At 46.2% G+C, this 17,237-nt stretch overlaps 1 protein-coding gene across 1 annotated transcript in view; it reads right to left on the bottom strand.

Moving 5' to 3' along the window:
- Window positions 1-17,237, bottom strand: part of LDLRAD3 (low density lipoprotein receptor class A domain containing 3) — a 276,816-nt gene that overhangs the window by 123,732 nt on the left and 135,847 nt on the right. Inside the window, exon 4 of the mRNA XM_068989210.1 lies at window positions 6,552-6,686. Coding sequence (XP_068845311.1) covers window positions 6,552-6,686 — 135 coding nt within the window. The remainder of the gene's footprint in view (window positions 1-6,551; window positions 6,687-17,237) is intronic.

Genomic DNA, 17,237 nt, shown 5'->3' with positions numbered 1-17,237 from the left:
CACAGCAGAGATTTAGTATCTCACGCATGGGTCTGCAGGTGGGCTGCATCTCGGTGGCATCAGCTGGGACAGACCCGAGGCTGTGACTTGGGCTCAGGTCTGACCCATGTGTCACTTCTCCTTGGACCAGCAGTCGGTCGTCTCATGGCAGATGTTAGAATGAAAGAGAGCAGGCACAAGGGCACAGCACGTGCCAGGCTCCTTTATCGTCTGTCTGCCAACATCCCACAGTCAGAGCAAGCCTGGCATCTGCAGGTAGGGAACCTCCTCTGGCCACTGTGCCAGGTCACAGGGTAGAGGGAAGGACCGAAGACCCGCAGTGAAGAATCCACCCACCGTAGGCCCCGCATGGAGGAGAGGTCTGGGAAGGGACACCACACTGCACATTTCCACAGCACGAGGGCCAGCTCGCACACTGGACCAGACAGAACACGGCCCTGCTCGCCATGCGGGAAGGCCCCTGCGTTAGCAGTGGCGGTCCCAACGGCTCATCCTTCTGCCCAGCGGCCGCAAGGAATCCTCCTTGATTCCCTTTGCTGTCAGGCTTCATTTGAGGTATTTATTTGAGAGCGTAACTAAGAAGCAATCACTACACCGAAATCTTCCTTTCTGCAGCTAATTATTTATCCACCATAAGGCTAGGCTCCAGCTCCCAATCTGAGTGGGTGATTGGCTAATTTATTTACTAAAAGATTTTTTAAATTGAAATATAGTTGATTTACAATAATGTGTTAATTACTGCTATACAGCAAAGTGACTCAGTTACACATATATATTCTTTTTTAAAATATTCTTTTCCATGACGGTTTATCGTAAGATACTGAATACAGTTCTCTGTGTTCTACAGTAGGACCTTGTTGTTTGTTCATTCTCCATATAAAAGCTTATATCTACTATCCCCAGCCCCCAACTCCATCCCTCCCTCAACCCCTCGCCCTAGGCAATCCTCAGGGTGACTAGCTAATTTAGGTCAGCTAGGGCTTAGGACCAGACGGTAGAAGACCCGAGTGCCGCCATCCTAAGGGTGCCCAGACAGCAGAAGTGTTGACGGTCTTGGTCAGGACTGGCTGGAAAGCCAGAGGCGTTCTGGCACCCTGATTTCAGTCTCAGAGCTGCTGTGGAGACAGAGTTAATGAGGCCTGCACACCGAGTACAGAAAATGAACATCTCAAAATGCACGCTGGGAGATGGCCCATTAACCACGCACGGCTCGGCCCAGCGCTCTCCCCACCAGGAGGAGGCCCGCTCGACTGTCCTGATTCCACGAAGGCCCCGAGCGCTTTCCCGACTCCCTTACACCCTCACCTCCCTTTGATTTTGCACTCTGCTCACTTCTTAGCAGCTCTGCATCCCTCTGTCTGTCTTTGTGCCGTGGCACTTGGCACAGGGTTGTGCTGTGCCTCAGTGTGACTTCCTGAGAGCCATATGCCCTTCCTAGGGCTGCGGTAACAGTGCCAACTAGACGGCTTCAACGAGACATTTTCGGCCTTGTGGTTCTGGCATGCTGGCTCCTGCTAGAGGCCGTCAAGGAAAATCTGTGTCTCTCTGTTGGCTTCTGGAGGTTTGCTGGCAGTCTTTGGCGTCCCCTGGCTTGTAGCTGTATCACCCAAGTTCTGTCTCCATGTCCCTCTGTGTGTCTGTGTTGCAATGTGCCCTTTCGCTAAGGACATCAGTCACATGGGATTAGAGGCACATCCCCCTGCAGTGTGACCTTATTGTAACTAATTTCAATGCAAGGACTCCATTTCCAAATACGGTCACATCCTGGGGTTTAGGACTTCAACATATGAGCTATAGGGAAGAACACAATTTAAGGGGAGACTCTAAGACCACTTCCATATCCCCTGCATCTAGTTCAGGGCCTGGTACCTGGGGGAAGGCCATCACCTGCCTCCTGACCAAAGTGCCAGAAAGGACAGCTCACGTGCTCTCTCTCTCTCACACACACACGCACACACACACGTCCAATCCTACAGAAGAAACAGGACAAAGCCGTCACTGTTAGCTTCTGGTGAGGTGCCCAACCTCATGGCCAGCTTTCCGAATTCTTCTCTAAGCATTATCACCAGGATACAGCAAGCGAGATAAAGAAACTGCAGCCCAAGTGCCAATACACTCAATTAACTACCCCGGCACTGGTGGCTTCTTCAAAAGAGCTTAACTTCCTAGCATTCCTCACCCGGGGGAAGGTGGGCAGGCCTCATTAGTCTTTCTGTCTGAGAAGAGAACTTGAATACAAAGAGAGGAAAATATGCCAGCCTCATACACAACCTCCCCGCTGAGCTCAAGGGACCAAGGCGGGACAAGGTCTGCTGTTCCTGGCCCCAGGACAGTGGTACCCAGACAACCGTAGCACAGGGTGATGGAGAACGTTAACTTGTACCTCGGAGGACCTAAGTTTCCGGCTTCATTGCCTACTCACTGTGTGGTCACGCCACAGCTATGGAACTTCTCTGTTCCTCGGGTTCTTCCTCCAGAAAAATGAGGGTCATTTTCTGTTCCTGGATTCTCCCATCACAGGGATTTGGTGAGAACTGAGTAGAAAATGTAAGTCAAATGCTTGGAATAGGGCCTGCCACTTAGTGCTTAATGTGATGGCTACTCTTGTAAACACCCTGTTTGATCTCTGTCCGAAGGACTGACCCTCTCTCACCATCACCTGAGTCTTCATAAGCTCTCTATGACTGGAATGATCAGAAGTGGGGCCCACATAAGAGGTATTCATGGTATCCGTTTTCTAGTATGGCATAGCAAATTACTCTGAAACCTACAGGCTTAAAAAAAAAAAATGTTCATTTTCTCAGTTTCTGTGGCTCAGAAATCCAGAAGTAGCTGAGCTCTGCTTACTATAGTTAGAGAAGGCTACAATCGCAGTCATCTCCTGGGCCGCAGAGAGTTCAAGGTTGGACCAAGGGAGAGGCCAATTTTGGGCTCACCCTTGTGGTTCCTGGAGGCCTCAGTTCCTCACGGGCATTTGGTTGGAGTTCCCTGCCACTCAGGCCTATCCATGGCACAGCTCACATCATGGCAGCTGGTGCATTAGAGTGAGCGACACGGTAAGAAAAACAGACGCGGGGTCTTTTGTAGTCTTACATTGGAACTGACATCCCATCACTTCTGGTTGCTATTTTCTTTGTTAAAAGTGAATCACAATTTATATACCTGTGTTCGCAGCAGCATGACTCACAATAGCCAAAAGGTGGAAGCAACTCACGTGTCCATCAACAGATGAATGGATATACAAAATGTGGTACCAGCGTACAATGGAGTATGACACAGCCTTAAGTAAAAAGGCAGAAAATTCTGACACAAGCGACAACATGGATAAACCTTGAAGACATTATGTAAGTGAGCCAAGCCAGTCACCACAAGGTAACTATGCTGTGCGACTGCGTTTATAGGAGGTATCTAGAATAGTCAAATTCATAAAAACAAAGTAGAATGGCAGTTGCCAGGGGCTGGAGGAGGAGGAATGGGGAGCTGCTGTTTAATGGGTATAGAGTTTTAGTTTGGCAAGATGGAAAAGTTCTGGAGATTAGCTGCACAATAAGGTAAACTGTTGAACCATTCATTTAAAAATGGTTAATATGGTAAATTTTACGTCATGTGGGGGCGTGTGCATGCTAAGTCACTTCAGTCACATCCCACTCTTTGTGACCCCGCGGACCGTAGCTCCACCAGGCTCCTCTGTCCATGCGATTCTCCAGGCAAGAACACTGGAGCGGGTTGCCATGCCTTCCTCTAGGGGATCTTCCCAAGCCACGGAATGAACTCTCATCTCCTGCATTGCGGGTGGATTCTTTGGCCAATGGACCACCTGGAAAGACCCTGTTATGTGTAACTTGCCACGATTGGGGAAAAACAGCAAGTCATGAGGTCCAGATCACATGCAAAGGGATGGGATTATACCAAAACATCAACCCTAGGGGCTGGGGACCACTGAAGGTAGCCTGCCATCATCAGTCAGGCATCCAAAGCCGGCAAGAATCTATCAGTTCAATTAGGACTGAATCCAGCATGCTTAAGACCACCTAGGTGCTGCCCACAGCCAATCTGTGCAGAGCAGCACCTGCTGACCCTCAGATGCACCCTCTCAGGGAAGGTTCCTAAGCAACAGAAAGTCATATGCAAAGACTGCTCCAGAGCCACTGCTTGTGGAATTGACTTGTAATGGTTTACACTTCCAATCAGTGAAGCCCCAGTTAAAATTCGATTCCACCAGAGTGTTCTTTGGCCTCCAATACATCCCATCTGGAATTGAAAGGTACAGTAATGACTGTACTTTCACAGTCCCATTTCTGCCTCCAAGTCTTGGCAGGGTTTGTTGTTGCTTTGCAAGGCCACATGTAAGGAAAGGAAGTAAATGGGGACGAGAGGAAGAAGAGAGGAGAGGCGCACACAAAGCTGGAGTCTCTCAGTGGAGACACGACCTTTTCATACCCTCATCAAATTAGAGGAAAAGTATTTCAAGCACCCTATTTCCTGTCTTGGGGTCAGTTTTTTTCCATTCCATCAAAATAAGCATCATAAAATATCATTTTATTTTCCCACATCAACTGGAAGCAATGATGAAATTTTTGAGGGCTAGAAGCCCAGCAGAAGCAGCTGGGATGTATTAATATTTTGACTAAAGGAGTTCATGTACAGAAGGTGCCCAGCACAGTAGCTGGTACAGGGTAGGGATCAATAAACATTAGCTATTATTAAGATGAAAATAGGCCAAATCCTACACAATGTAGTCTCTACTCAAGATGCCTCTGAAATTCTTCAGGAAGACATTTAAAAGCCCCGGATGGGTCAGGTATTCCCCCAGCGTGGGAACACTGGTGCCCTTTCAGCAGCAAAATTAGCAGTCAGTTTGCATTTAGAAGCTGCCTGACAGACAAAAGCATACCCTTCAATACTAGAATTATGCCCAGAGCACAGGGACATTCATATCGCTAATGGATTATAGTGGTTCACAGATTTTCACATGAATTCAATTTACCTGGAGGGCCTATTAAAACACAGATTGTTGCTGGACTCACCCCTAGGGTCTGTTCAATGGGTCTGGGTACAGCCTGAACTTTGCTGTAAAGAGTTCCCAAGTGATGCTGATCCTGCTGGTCTGAGAACTAAACTTTGAGAGCCACTCATGAGGAGAGGACACAAAGAGGGGATTTTTCTAGGCCAGGACAATCAGAGGCTAACTTTGCCCAAGACCCACCTCCAAGAGCTGCTCTCTGTACAAATTTTGGCAAAGTCCAAGTAGATACAGATTGTGTCTTTTCTCATCTATGGACCTCAGGCATATGGAATGGATTGATTATAAGCCTTAATGTATGGCCCACTCTCACCAGGGGTCTATGCATGGCCCATTTGTTCATTCATTCATTCATTCTTAACAATGTAATAAACACCTACCAAAATTAAAGCTAGGACCTTGAAAGGAACCTCCATCTAACTTCATCCTACCTCCCAACATATGAGTTAACCAGTTATCCATCCTTATCTTGTTTTTCTTTTTTGTAGTATTATTAAATCTGTAATCAGTGATACAATCATAGAGTGGCATACTGAATAACGGTCAAAACAAATAATCTCTACCAGCAAAATAATATGGGTGGATCACAACTTAATACTAAGTGAGAAAAATAAGGATTGCATATGGATGATACCAGCTTATAACATTAGAATTATATACTTTTTAGGATGCCTTAAAATTGACATGCATTTTAAAAATCTTTGTATTTTTTTCTAATCACTGAAGAAATAAATATGTGTTAACTGGAAAAGAGTCAATGAATAAGAAAAGGTATCCAGTCAGTTTTAACAGGGGAGGATATGACCCCTCAGTGTCCTTCTGGGTTCCCTAAAAAGCTCATCCTTCCATCCCCAAATGCATCCTTTGGTTTCCATTCAACAGCTCTGAGAGGAATAGGCAATTCACACAAGAGGAAACGAAGTAGTAAACAAACACCCAGGAGAAAATGTTAACTTAGCTCATCATCAGAGAAATGCAAACTAAAGCGTTTGGGGAACTATCATTCTATGACTACTAAATCAGCCAAAATAGGGAAAAGAGGACAAGAGTGAACTCTTGGGATATTACTGTAAACCTGATACACACAGACAATACTAGCACCAGTGGAAAATTTTTAAAAATTTCCCAGCAGCTCTATGACGAGATGTAGTTATGAACTGCGCAGATGTCTTACTCTGCTGAATTTATCCTGAAGAAGTAACTCAATGGAAATACCTCAGTGGCTCCCAACAATGCAACTACTCAGAAAACCATAGCAGAGAGCACTGTCACGGTATGCAGTGCAGCTAGGCAAATCACAGTTTTGAAGAGAAAAATGTGCATTTGCTATTTTATGCATGAGAAATATGAAGTACAAAATGGTAGGTGGGTTATGGTTAAAACCACGTGTATGAGAGCTGCATGGCAAGAGCAGAAATGAACACAGCTGCTGTATCTGGAGGTGGGATAGGAGTTGCTTTTTTTGGCGTTACCGTGGTGCGGTGTCGTAATTATTTATTTATTTTTAAAGAACCTGGGAGGCTCCTACCTTGAGAACTCTCACAGCTTTCCTCGTCACTGTTGTCTTGACAGTTATTCTGTCCATCACAGATGAAGCTCTTGTCGATGCAGAGGCCATTCTTGCAGTGGTAGCGGGCAGTGGAACAGAGCAGAGGATTTGCTGCTGTGAAGGGAGAACAGAGCAGATCACCAGGGAGGTTAGCCAGTCCCTTTGGGATGCCCAGAACCTTCTCCGTCTAGGGGTATGTCCTGCTGTGGAAGCAGTGAACTCAGCTCGGATGGCTGACTCAAAGCTTGTCCTGGGAGACTGGTCAAGCAATGACTTGGATAGGGCATAGGGCAAGACTGATTCTGCCCCATTCTAAAAGCTCCTTTTTCTGCTATACCACAGGTTTTTGTTGGTTATCCATTTTAAATACAGCAGTGTGTACATGACCAATGTTATGTGCCAGCCTGGATGGGAGGGGAGTTTGGGGGAGAATGGATGCATGTGTATGTCTGGCTGAATCCCTTCACTATTCACCGGAAACTATCACAACAATGTTAATCAGCTATTCACCAGTACAAAATGGCTTTGGTGTTAAAAATAAAACTTACATTAAAAAATAAATTATTTGAAAACAAAAAAAGCTTCTTCCAAGGCATCATGCTGGTGTCCTATAAGCATACCAACATGGCCAGAGGGCAATGCCCAGCCCCAACTGGTCCACCTCGAGGCGGGTCAGCAGCCTCTGAGGGGTCTAGAGCAAAACTGGAATCTCCCGGAAGAATCAAGAATGGAACGGTCGGTAACATAAGGACACACAGAGAAGAGCAAAGACGGAAGGAGAAGCTGGGTTGGGGATCCATGAACCTCTGCCACTGACGGAGCAACGGCACACGTAATCCAAGGGCTATGTTGGATCCTACTGGTTCCCTAACTATGGACCTTCCCGGTAAGTCCTCGTGTTTCTCCAGCTCACCCAGGTGAGCGCAGTGGTCTACTTTGCAAAAAAAAAAAAACCAAAAAACCATTAATCCACTTGGTCAGCCTGAGTGGCCCCCTGATACAGGCACTTTCAGAAACCTCAAAAAGAAAATTGACAGAAATGGCCTCTCCCCTCAAGGAAGAAGGTGGCAACCAGCCAGTGTGAAGTCAACACAAAACCCCTTAACGAAGCAAATCTCCATGGAAAACCACTGTTTCTACTGCACAATTTATCTTGCTTCACCACTCCCTGCAGCACAATTCAAGCAAGGCTCTTTCCAGGGTTCTATTTTCGATAAATGAAGCAGCAAAAGGAGAAATTACTCCAGCCCCAACTCTGCCATTTATTAGCTGTGTGATCTAAGGTAACTTATTTCACTTCTCTGAGCCCCGACTCCTTTTTCCGTGTACAGTACGGGCTCCATAATTTGAGGGCCCACTGCGAACTGACAATGTTAGGTCATCTTTCAGAAATTATTTAAAAATTCAAATGAATCAAATGAATCAAAAATTCAAAATGAATCTCGTGCTGGTCACAGGTCCATGAAGCTGGCCCTGCTACTTACAGCCTTCATTTGAGCATCAGTGAATGCTCAAATGAGATGGCATGTGAGAAAATGTGCAGTGCAGAGTCTGACACATAGGGGCTCAGGAAATGTTGGACGTGTTCCCCAAGTTATGTCTGCCTTGGTCCTCCAGTGTGCGGCCCCTCCCAAAGGAGCGACATTGGTGATGATGAAGAGGGGCCCTCCTGGGACCTTGGGTTATGAATTGAGCCAGCACCTGCATTATGCATGGTACCAGAGCAGCAGGACAGACCCAGCGCTGAAGACGGTTATGGGCTTAGGAACAAGTCAGCGCCAGCATCTCTGGGTGGTCCTCGCCTGCATTTATCTTTCCCATCTGCTTCACAGAGCGATTGTCAAGATGCACTGCAATCACAGCTGCAGACTGCAAACTTCACAGGGCCCTGCAAACCCAAAGGGCTGTGGAGGTTTTTATTTTTTAATTTGTCAACTCAGAAAGTTTAATGTGAAAGGTCAGAGGAAGCAGAGGGATGGGGAAGTCAGCGCTCTTAGTTTTGAAGATGAGAGACCAGTGTGAAGGCAAGCAATAGGAGTCTGGCCTGGAAATGGAAGTTTTAATTATTTAAATCGCTGTGGGTCAGAGAATGGTTCCACTTGATCATGCTGAAACCAAAGTCTGACTTCAGCCAAAACCAGAAAGGGGAAACCCCAAACCACAAGTCACATTTGGTTTCTGTCCAAGGCAGCCCTCCAAACCCTTCAGCATCCCACCATAGTGGCCTCTGGCTTCCCTGGGACCCTCTGGGTCACATCTACGCAGCCAAAGCATCGACAACAATCAGCTCACTCTAATGGACAGCCTCGGAAAAGTGGAAAATCCCACCTAGAAAGGAAAGACTTCCAAGAAGGGGCTGCTGCAAACTTACCTGACTCCCCCTAACCCCAGTAGGAGGGCTGTGCTGAACCAATCTTAAAGACATTGCTGGCGTCTACTAACCTTTCTTCAGCCTTGGACCCTGTCAACCTCATAAACTTTTCCAAAGAAAAGAAGTCATAGGTGAGCACGTGCATACACATGTACCACATATATGCATGCATATGTGTAAGTATGAGTATATCCAGATCACGTGCATGTGTGCTAAGTTGCTTCAGTCGTGTCTGACTCTGTGCGACCCTATGGACTGTAGCCTGCCAGGATTCCCTGTCCATGGGATTCTCCAGACAAGAACACTGGAGTGGGTTGCCATGTCCTCCTCCAGGGGATCTTCCCAACCCAGGGACTGAACCCATATCTCTTATGTCTCCTGCGCTGGCAGGCAGGTTCTTTCCCACTAGCGCCACCTGGGAAGCCCTGTTCAGAGCACACATACCTCCAAATGAATGAAGACTGTCTACACCTTAACACACAACTCTGCTGCTAAAGAATCCACCAGGACCAAAAACCAGTCTCAGTGCATAGAATGAATACATGTATTTGTTTCCAATGCATATAACCAAAAGAACAAGAATCAGAATATAGAAAGAACTCTCACAATTCAAAAGAAAAAAGACAAACAACTTAATAGGAAAATGGGCAAAGGACACGACCGGGCAATTCCCATCAGAGCAATGGCAAACGCTCAATAACAACTTGAAAAATTGTTGACAGCAGCCAGAAACGAAAGCACCACTTGAACCGCAGCAGACTTGCCAAACTTCAGGTCTTAAAATTCCAGGTTGTTGGTCAGGCTGGGGAGGGAGAGGAAGTCTTAGAGACTGCTCGTGGGAGCATAAATTTGTAGATCCACCTCGGAGACCAATTTAGTGATACCAGGTGATGCTTAAGGGGTATATGCCCCATGGCCCTGTCATTTCACTTCCAGCTACACAAATGTTCACTGAAACACTGTTTGTAAAATAAAAATATTAGCAATGACCCATGTGCTACATTGTTATAACAAAATTTTACAGCAGGAGATGGCTAACTTTTTCTGTACAGGACCAGATGGTAAATATTCTAGCCTTTAGTAACCTTTGGGTTTTGGCCTCTTCCTTAACTACTCAACTCTGCCACAGTGGTACAAAGTGGCCATAGAAAACTCATAAATGAAGATCAGGGCTGTGTTCCAATAAAACTTGATTTATGGGTAATACATGCATTTAAAGTTAAGTAACTTTCTGAACAGGGCATAGGACAATTTGGGGCCAACACCTGCTGAACAGCAGTGAAAAATGAATGAACCAATAAACAAGTCCTATTGTACAGCACAGGGAACTATATTCGATATCCTTGGATAAACTATAACAGAAAAGATAAAAAGAATATATATGTGTATAACAGTTTGGTGTATAGCAGAAATGAACATAACACTGTAAGTCAACTATACTTCAATTAAAAAAAATATAAAATAAGAAAGGACCAGAATCAAGATGGATCAATCTCACAAATATAATCATGGGGAAAAAGTTATAAAAGATACTGGCAAGTTATATAAAAATATGCATAGGGTTGTACCACTCAGATGAAATTACCTATGCAAAAGAATGCTCTGTATTATTCAAGTTATGAAAATACATACTTGCATTGTAAGGTCAGTGGACACCTCTGGAGAGAAGGGGAGGCCAGGATCAGAGAAGGGTATACTGAAGACTGGTAATGATATTCGGTAAGATTTTATTATTTTAAAAACCTGAAGCAAATAAGGAATATAGCAATATGTTTTTTTTTTTTTTCCATTGAGAAATAACTGACATACAACATTATATTAGTCTGAGGTGTAAAATGCAATGATTTGATATTCGTATACATTGCAATAAGTCTAGTTAACATCCGTCACGACACATTGTTATAAAATCCTTTTTGTGATGAGAACTTCAAGGATCTACTCTCTTAGTAATTTTCAAATATATAGCGTGGTACTATTAACTATAGTTAATATAGTTACAACATTAGAATGTATTATAATACAGTACTATTAATTATAATAATATAGCCATGTGTGTGTTAGTCACTCAGTCAGGTCTGACTGTTTGCGACCCCATGGACTGCAGCCCGCCAGACTCCTCTGTGCACAGAATTCTCGAGGAAAGTATACTGGAGAGGGTTGCCATGCCCTTCTCCAAATACAGCCATAACTATAGGTAATATGTGGGACTCCCCCGGTGGCTCAGATGGTTAAAAGTGTGCCTGCAATGCAGGAGATCTGGGTTGGGAAGATCCCCTGGAGAAGGGAATGGCAGCCCACTCCAGTATTCTTGCCTGGAGAATCCCATGGACAGAGGAGCCTGGTGGGCTACAGTCCACAGGGTCACAAAGAGTCAGACACAACTGAATGACTAACACGCACACACAGTTAATATGATCTTTAAAATAGGGTGTGGGGAACACAGGTGTTCATTTAACTTTTCTTTTTCAATATGTTTGAAAGAGTCTACTAAAAGTTTTAAAGAGTCTAATTTGGCAGAAATATTTCAGTGATCACTCACTTTCCTTTACTCTTTCCCCACAGTTATCTCTGGTCTACAGATCCCTGTCTTCAGAATTCTGTAGCCCATTTGCTCAGAGGACACAGGTTGATACAGGTCAACAGCCACACCGGGGATTCCTCCTTATCGATAGCTCCTCATAAAACACTACGTCTCACCTCCAAGGCAGAGCAGAGAAAGAGAGGCAAAGGATGCCAGAAGAATACTCCCTAAACCCAGCAGCAAGCCAGAAAAAGGCCTCCAAACCATCAAAACACACTTCAGAATGTCGGTGCCCTTCAGGTGCTGGCAGCATCCTCAGGAAGGACCCTCAAGCCCTCCCCTCCGCCAGGTCTATTGATTCTCTGTTTATATAAATTCCAACGAGGTTTGTGTTTCAGTTCCCAAGGACACAGCAAACCAGAAGGGAGACAAGATGCTCTGCCAACCTGCAGACAAAGCGCCAGCAAGAAGTAAAAGCTGACAACCAGGGGAGGGGCCCCCAAAGCTATAAAAAGCCACGTTAGGAATTCCAAAAGCAGAAGAGCCCAAGATAGTTTCAAAAGAGACCAAGAAGTTCTAAATGGAGCCAAAGGCAACCCTGTATCATAGCCCAGTCTGAACAATGTGCATGCTAAGTCGCGTCGGTCGTGTCTGACTCTGTGACCCTATGGACTGTAGCCCACTAGGCTCCTCTGTCCATGGGACTCTCCAGGCAAGAATACTGGAGTGGGTTGCTAGGCCCTCCTCTAGGAGATCCTTCCCACCCAGGGATTGAACCCGTGTCTCTTATGTCTCCTGAACGGGCAGGCATGCTCTTCACCGCTAGTGCCACCTGGAAAGCCCAGTCTAAACAACAGAGCTCCCAAGAGCACTCCTGTGCTGTCACCAGAGAGAGACACTGATGAAGCCAGGCTACACACATCTGAGACAAAACCCCATCAAAGACTCACTTACCCAGAGTAAAATCTCTGCAAAGACCCCAGACAACTCAGGTTTCACTCTATTTCTCCCAGGGCCTCTGCAGCATTTACCAGGCTTGAGGCAGATTTCAGGGTGTGTGTACGGTGGACTGACTGTATAGGCTCTGGGCAGGGGGGTGGAAAGTGGTCAAGTCTCAGGGGTTCCTGTGATGCCACAGGCCACTCACCCAGAACTTGGAAACATAACTGCTGGACAGCCCATAAACTAACCAGGAAACGCTTCCTACTTCAGGATGCTATGTCTGTGTCTTCTAGCAAAATTTAATGAGCTCCACGTGTATGTTCCCTTTGTCCTTGTTAAGGTTTCCCAGTCACTGAAAAAATGTATTATTCTACTCGCTTAACTAGCAAGAGGAACACTGCTCTTTCCAGCATTTATTTCAATGGGGATGGAGAAAACTGTCTACAGAGTTAACTTCAAAAACTCAACGGTGACTCCAAAGGTCCCCAGCTCTTCTTACCACAACAAACACAGGGATCTAAGAATCTGTTTCCCAGTCCACAAGACTCAGGAAAGAGAAGTTGTCTCTCCCCGCCAGAGGGAGGGAGGGGTGAGTTAAGGTTAAACTCAGTGGTTAATTAAACTGGCGGCAATTACTCCAACCACATCTGAAGGAAAAGACCCAGGGCTCACTGCAAGTCATCCAAAAGCAACTGAGCGGCTTCAAGACAGGAAATGAAGCCATCTATCTCCAGCAGGATGTAGGAAATATTGCCTTTAATCCATTTAAAGTCTGTGAAGTCGGCCCCTTTCCCACCTCAAAGGGTTCTGGACAAAACACATCAGTGAAAACCTCCTCGTCCCCAGCCCCCACAGCCCCCATCTGCTCCACAGTTCAGGGAGGTGGTGGTGATTACTCACTTCCTCCCCAAGCATCCAAACCTCCCCGTCTCCGTGGGGATCCTGTCTTCCCAGCCCCCGTTTCCCTGGGAACCAGGCAACTAGGGGACTTTCTCTGTTCCAGGACGGAGGATGTCCGGCCCTAAGCCTCTCTGCCAATAATCCGACCCATTAACAAGCACTGCTTCCTTTGTGGCCTGCAAGATGCTGGCAGCCCTGACCTTCAAAGAAGAGGCGGCTTGTCTGTAGCCAGAGGCAAGTTCGTGCTGCCTTTCAGAGCAGCCCCTCGGCCCCCCGAGACACAGCAGGGCCACGTGCAGCGGCATTCCAAGGGAGCCCTCTTTTGAGTCTGCAGGAAGGCAAAGGCTGCCACTCTGGTCAAGCAAGAGGAGGCAAAGGTTCCTCAATCTCATCTGCCTTTTCCCCAGCCTCTAAGGACCTGGAATCAATCCACAATAAAGGAGATGCGGGAGACACGGGTTAGATCCCTGGGTGGGGAAATCCCCTGGAGGAGGAAATGGCAACCGCCTCCAGTATTCTTGCCTGGAGAGTGCCGTGGTCAGAGGATCTTGGTGGACTATGGTCCATAGGGTCGCAAAGAGCTGGACGCAACTCCAGCGAGTGACCATGCAAGGACCTGGAGGATGTGAATTTTCAGAAGCCCTCCAGAGGCAGCACGGCGGCAGCAGCAGAGCCTAAGTCATTGCTAATCGCTGTTTACCTCCTCCTTGCAGAGGTTTCCTGAGCCGGCTACCTCCTGTCCCACGCCCAGCCTGCCTCCCTCCAATTTCAATTTCACTGCTTCGGTCACCACTCTTCTGTGGATGGCTCCCCAGATCTTCCCTCCAAGGACAATCCTCTTTCTCCTGACACTTTGTGGACACCTCTGCCTGACTGTCCCCTTCACCTCAAACTCTGCATGGCTGACACTGACAGCCTTACCTCTCTCCCCAACTGCTCCCTTGCTCCTTGGGTCCACTTGTCTTAAAGGGACCGCCAAGGGTGGAACGGATTGAAAGTATAGCACTGAAACATGTATGTTACCATATGCAAAATAGATGGCCAGTGGAAATTTGCTGTGTGATGCAGGGAGCTCAACCCAGGGCTCTGTGACACCCTAGATGGGTGGGATGGGGTGGGAGGTGGCAGGGAAGTTCAAGAAGGAGGGGACATATGTGTACCTGTGGCTGACTCACGCTGATGTATGGCAGAAATCAACGCAACATTGTAAAGCAATTATCCTCCAATTAAAAATAAAAATTTTGAAAAGGGACCACCATGTCCCAGCTCCCCAGACTCCAGCCATGCTTGACCTTCTCCCTTCCTCACTCTGCACTCAGCTCAGAATCAACTGCTCCTCACCGGGAATAAAATACAATCTTAGATGGTTAACTTTTTTTCCTTCTAGTTTTACTGAGATATGACTGACGTACAGCACTGTGTGAGTTTAATCATACAGCATAATGATTTGATTTACATACATCATGAAATGATGATCACACTGAGGTTAGTGAACATCTATCATCTCAAATAAATATAAAATTAAAGAAATAAAATTTTTTTTTTCTTGTGAGGAGAACTTTCAGGATTTACTCCCTTAACAGCTTTCATACATAATAACATACTGCAGTGTTATTATATTTATCATGTTGTACATCACATCCCTAGAAGTTATTAACCAGACTGTTAACATTTCATGACCTGCTGCAGCCTACCCTTCCAAGCATACATTTTTCTGTAATGATTAATAGTGAGGGAATGAAATCCACCTGGGTTCAAATTTCAGCTCTATCACTCACGAGCTACATGACATTAGGAAAATTCTTTAACTTCTTTCAGCCTCAATTTCATCATGTGGACTTACCAGGTGTTTCAGTGGGTAAAGAACCTGCCAATGCAGGAGATCTAAGAGATGCGAGTTTGATCCCTGAGTCTGGAAGATTCCCTGGAGAAGGGAATTGCAACCCACTCCAGTATTCTTGCCTGGAGATTCTCCATGGACAGAGCAGCCTGGTGGGCTACAGTCCATGGGGTCACAAAGGGTCAGACACGACTGAAGCAACTTAGCATGTGTGCATAGTAGAAACAGGAATCTGTGTCTTAAGATTTTGTGAAAATCAAATGAGATAACTGAGAATCACATGTGGCCCATAGCAGAAGCTCAATAAATGCTTATAATAGTAATTATTATTGAGGATTCACATTAGTATAGTGGTTAAGAGTTCAGACCCTGGATTTATAACCACCTGGGTTGATGTCACAATTTTGCCATTTACTATGTGACTTTAGACAAGTTATTTAACCTTTCTGGATCCCATTTCCTTCTCTACCAAAAGAGAGTCATAGTATTACCAACCTAAAATGAGATCAAACAGGTAGAGCATATAAAAATGTACCATTTACATAGGTGCTCAGTCATTGTCAGCCAAGTGGCATCTTATGCCCTGCATGGTCTGCATACCTCCCTGCCTCTGCCTGGGCCTTCAGCCTAAAAGACTTTATGGAACTATACCACCAACTTTTAAATGGTACCCATCCTCCTGGATCCACCTCTTTCAATAACCCGCTCTGGTAAGCCTAGAGGGAAATAACCTCTCCTCTGATCAGTGATTCTCACAGTACTCCCAGCTGTCCACCCATACTGTAATTACTTGGGTAAGATGATTTTGGTCTCCCTGGCGTGAGCATCATCTCAGCAAAGCCATTTCTACATCCCTCGCCGCATCGTGCATGGTGTCTGGCACAGAAATCTTGGAAAGAGAATGAATCTGAAAGAAGGTAGCAATTGGGGTGAATCTAAATGTGCCCTCTGGGTGAATATCTGCAACCGTAGAAGAGGACCAAGACATGTCCATGTTAAGAATATATCCTGACTGCCTGTCTTTTTCTTTAACCCTGTGTTTGATTAGTTGCCCGATCCATTCATTCCACAGACATTTACTCACTATTTCCTATAAATTAAGCACTCTAATAGGCACTAAGGATGAAAGAAAACCCAGCCTGTTCTTAAAGAGCTTACACTCTACTGGGGAGATGGGCAGGTCAGTGGGTACTGAAGATAAAGCATGAAAAGCGTAATTTATTCCACGTACATTTACCACGTGGGGAGACTGAACCAGGCCATACAGCTGGCACTAGGAGTACAGCTGTGAATCACCAACAATCACCCAGTGGCCATTATGGTGTCGTAGCAAAGGCAGAAAATAAATGGAAAGTGGTGGTAAGTGCAGAGGAGAAGAGTGAAGCAGGGGAAGGAGACGGAGCAGGAGGCTGGGGAGGGGAGAAGGTATCTTCACAAGGTATTCAGGGCGGGCGTCTGATTCGATGCCATTTGTCTGAAGAAGGCCCAAGATGGTGTGCCAACAGGCAAGGGAAAGACAAGCCCAGCCTCGGCAGAGCAGCAACAACTCCCCAAGGAAGCAGGTCACACAGCAGCCTCTAAAGGAACCTTGCTGCTGGAGCTTCCAAGCACACGGTGGAAATACCCTTCTGTTCCTCAGCTCACCCAGCCCCTCTGATTGATGCAGGCACATCTCCCTGAGGCTTCATCCATGGATCTGCTGAGGAGTGAAGAGGAAATGCAGAATCTCATCCGGGTTGACACGAATAAAACTACAAAAATACACAAGCACTGAGGGGCTCCATGAATAAAAAACAGATATACTGGCTGGGCGATTCAGCTGTTCAGGGGGACAGTCAAGAATGCATCAGCAGTGGAAGAAGCACAGTGGGTTTTCTGAGCACAACTATGCTGAACACAGCAGCAGAAGATTCTGCTTGAGTGAATTTTCCACTGTGGTCATCCAGACTGGTCTGCCATCTCAGTTCCTGGCGGGAGTCCTCGAGCTCACCAACAAGGGACTGGGGAGAGCTGTGCTGCCAGCCGGTCCAGGGCTTCACCTCCTGCCAAGGATGTCTGAGAACGAGGCAGGAGGGAGAGGCCAAACACAGT

The sequence above is a fragment of the Capricornis sumatraensis genome, chromosome 16, assembly GCF_032405125.1.
Source record: "Capricornis sumatraensis isolate serow.1 chromosome 16, serow.2, whole genome shotgun sequence".
Classification (NCBI taxonomy): domain Eukaryota; kingdom Metazoa; phylum Chordata; class Mammalia; order Artiodactyla; family Bovidae; genus Capricornis; species Capricornis sumatraensis.
The sequence above is the reverse complement of the archived record's forward strand: the minus strand, read 5'-3'. Positions and strand labels throughout refer to the sequence as shown.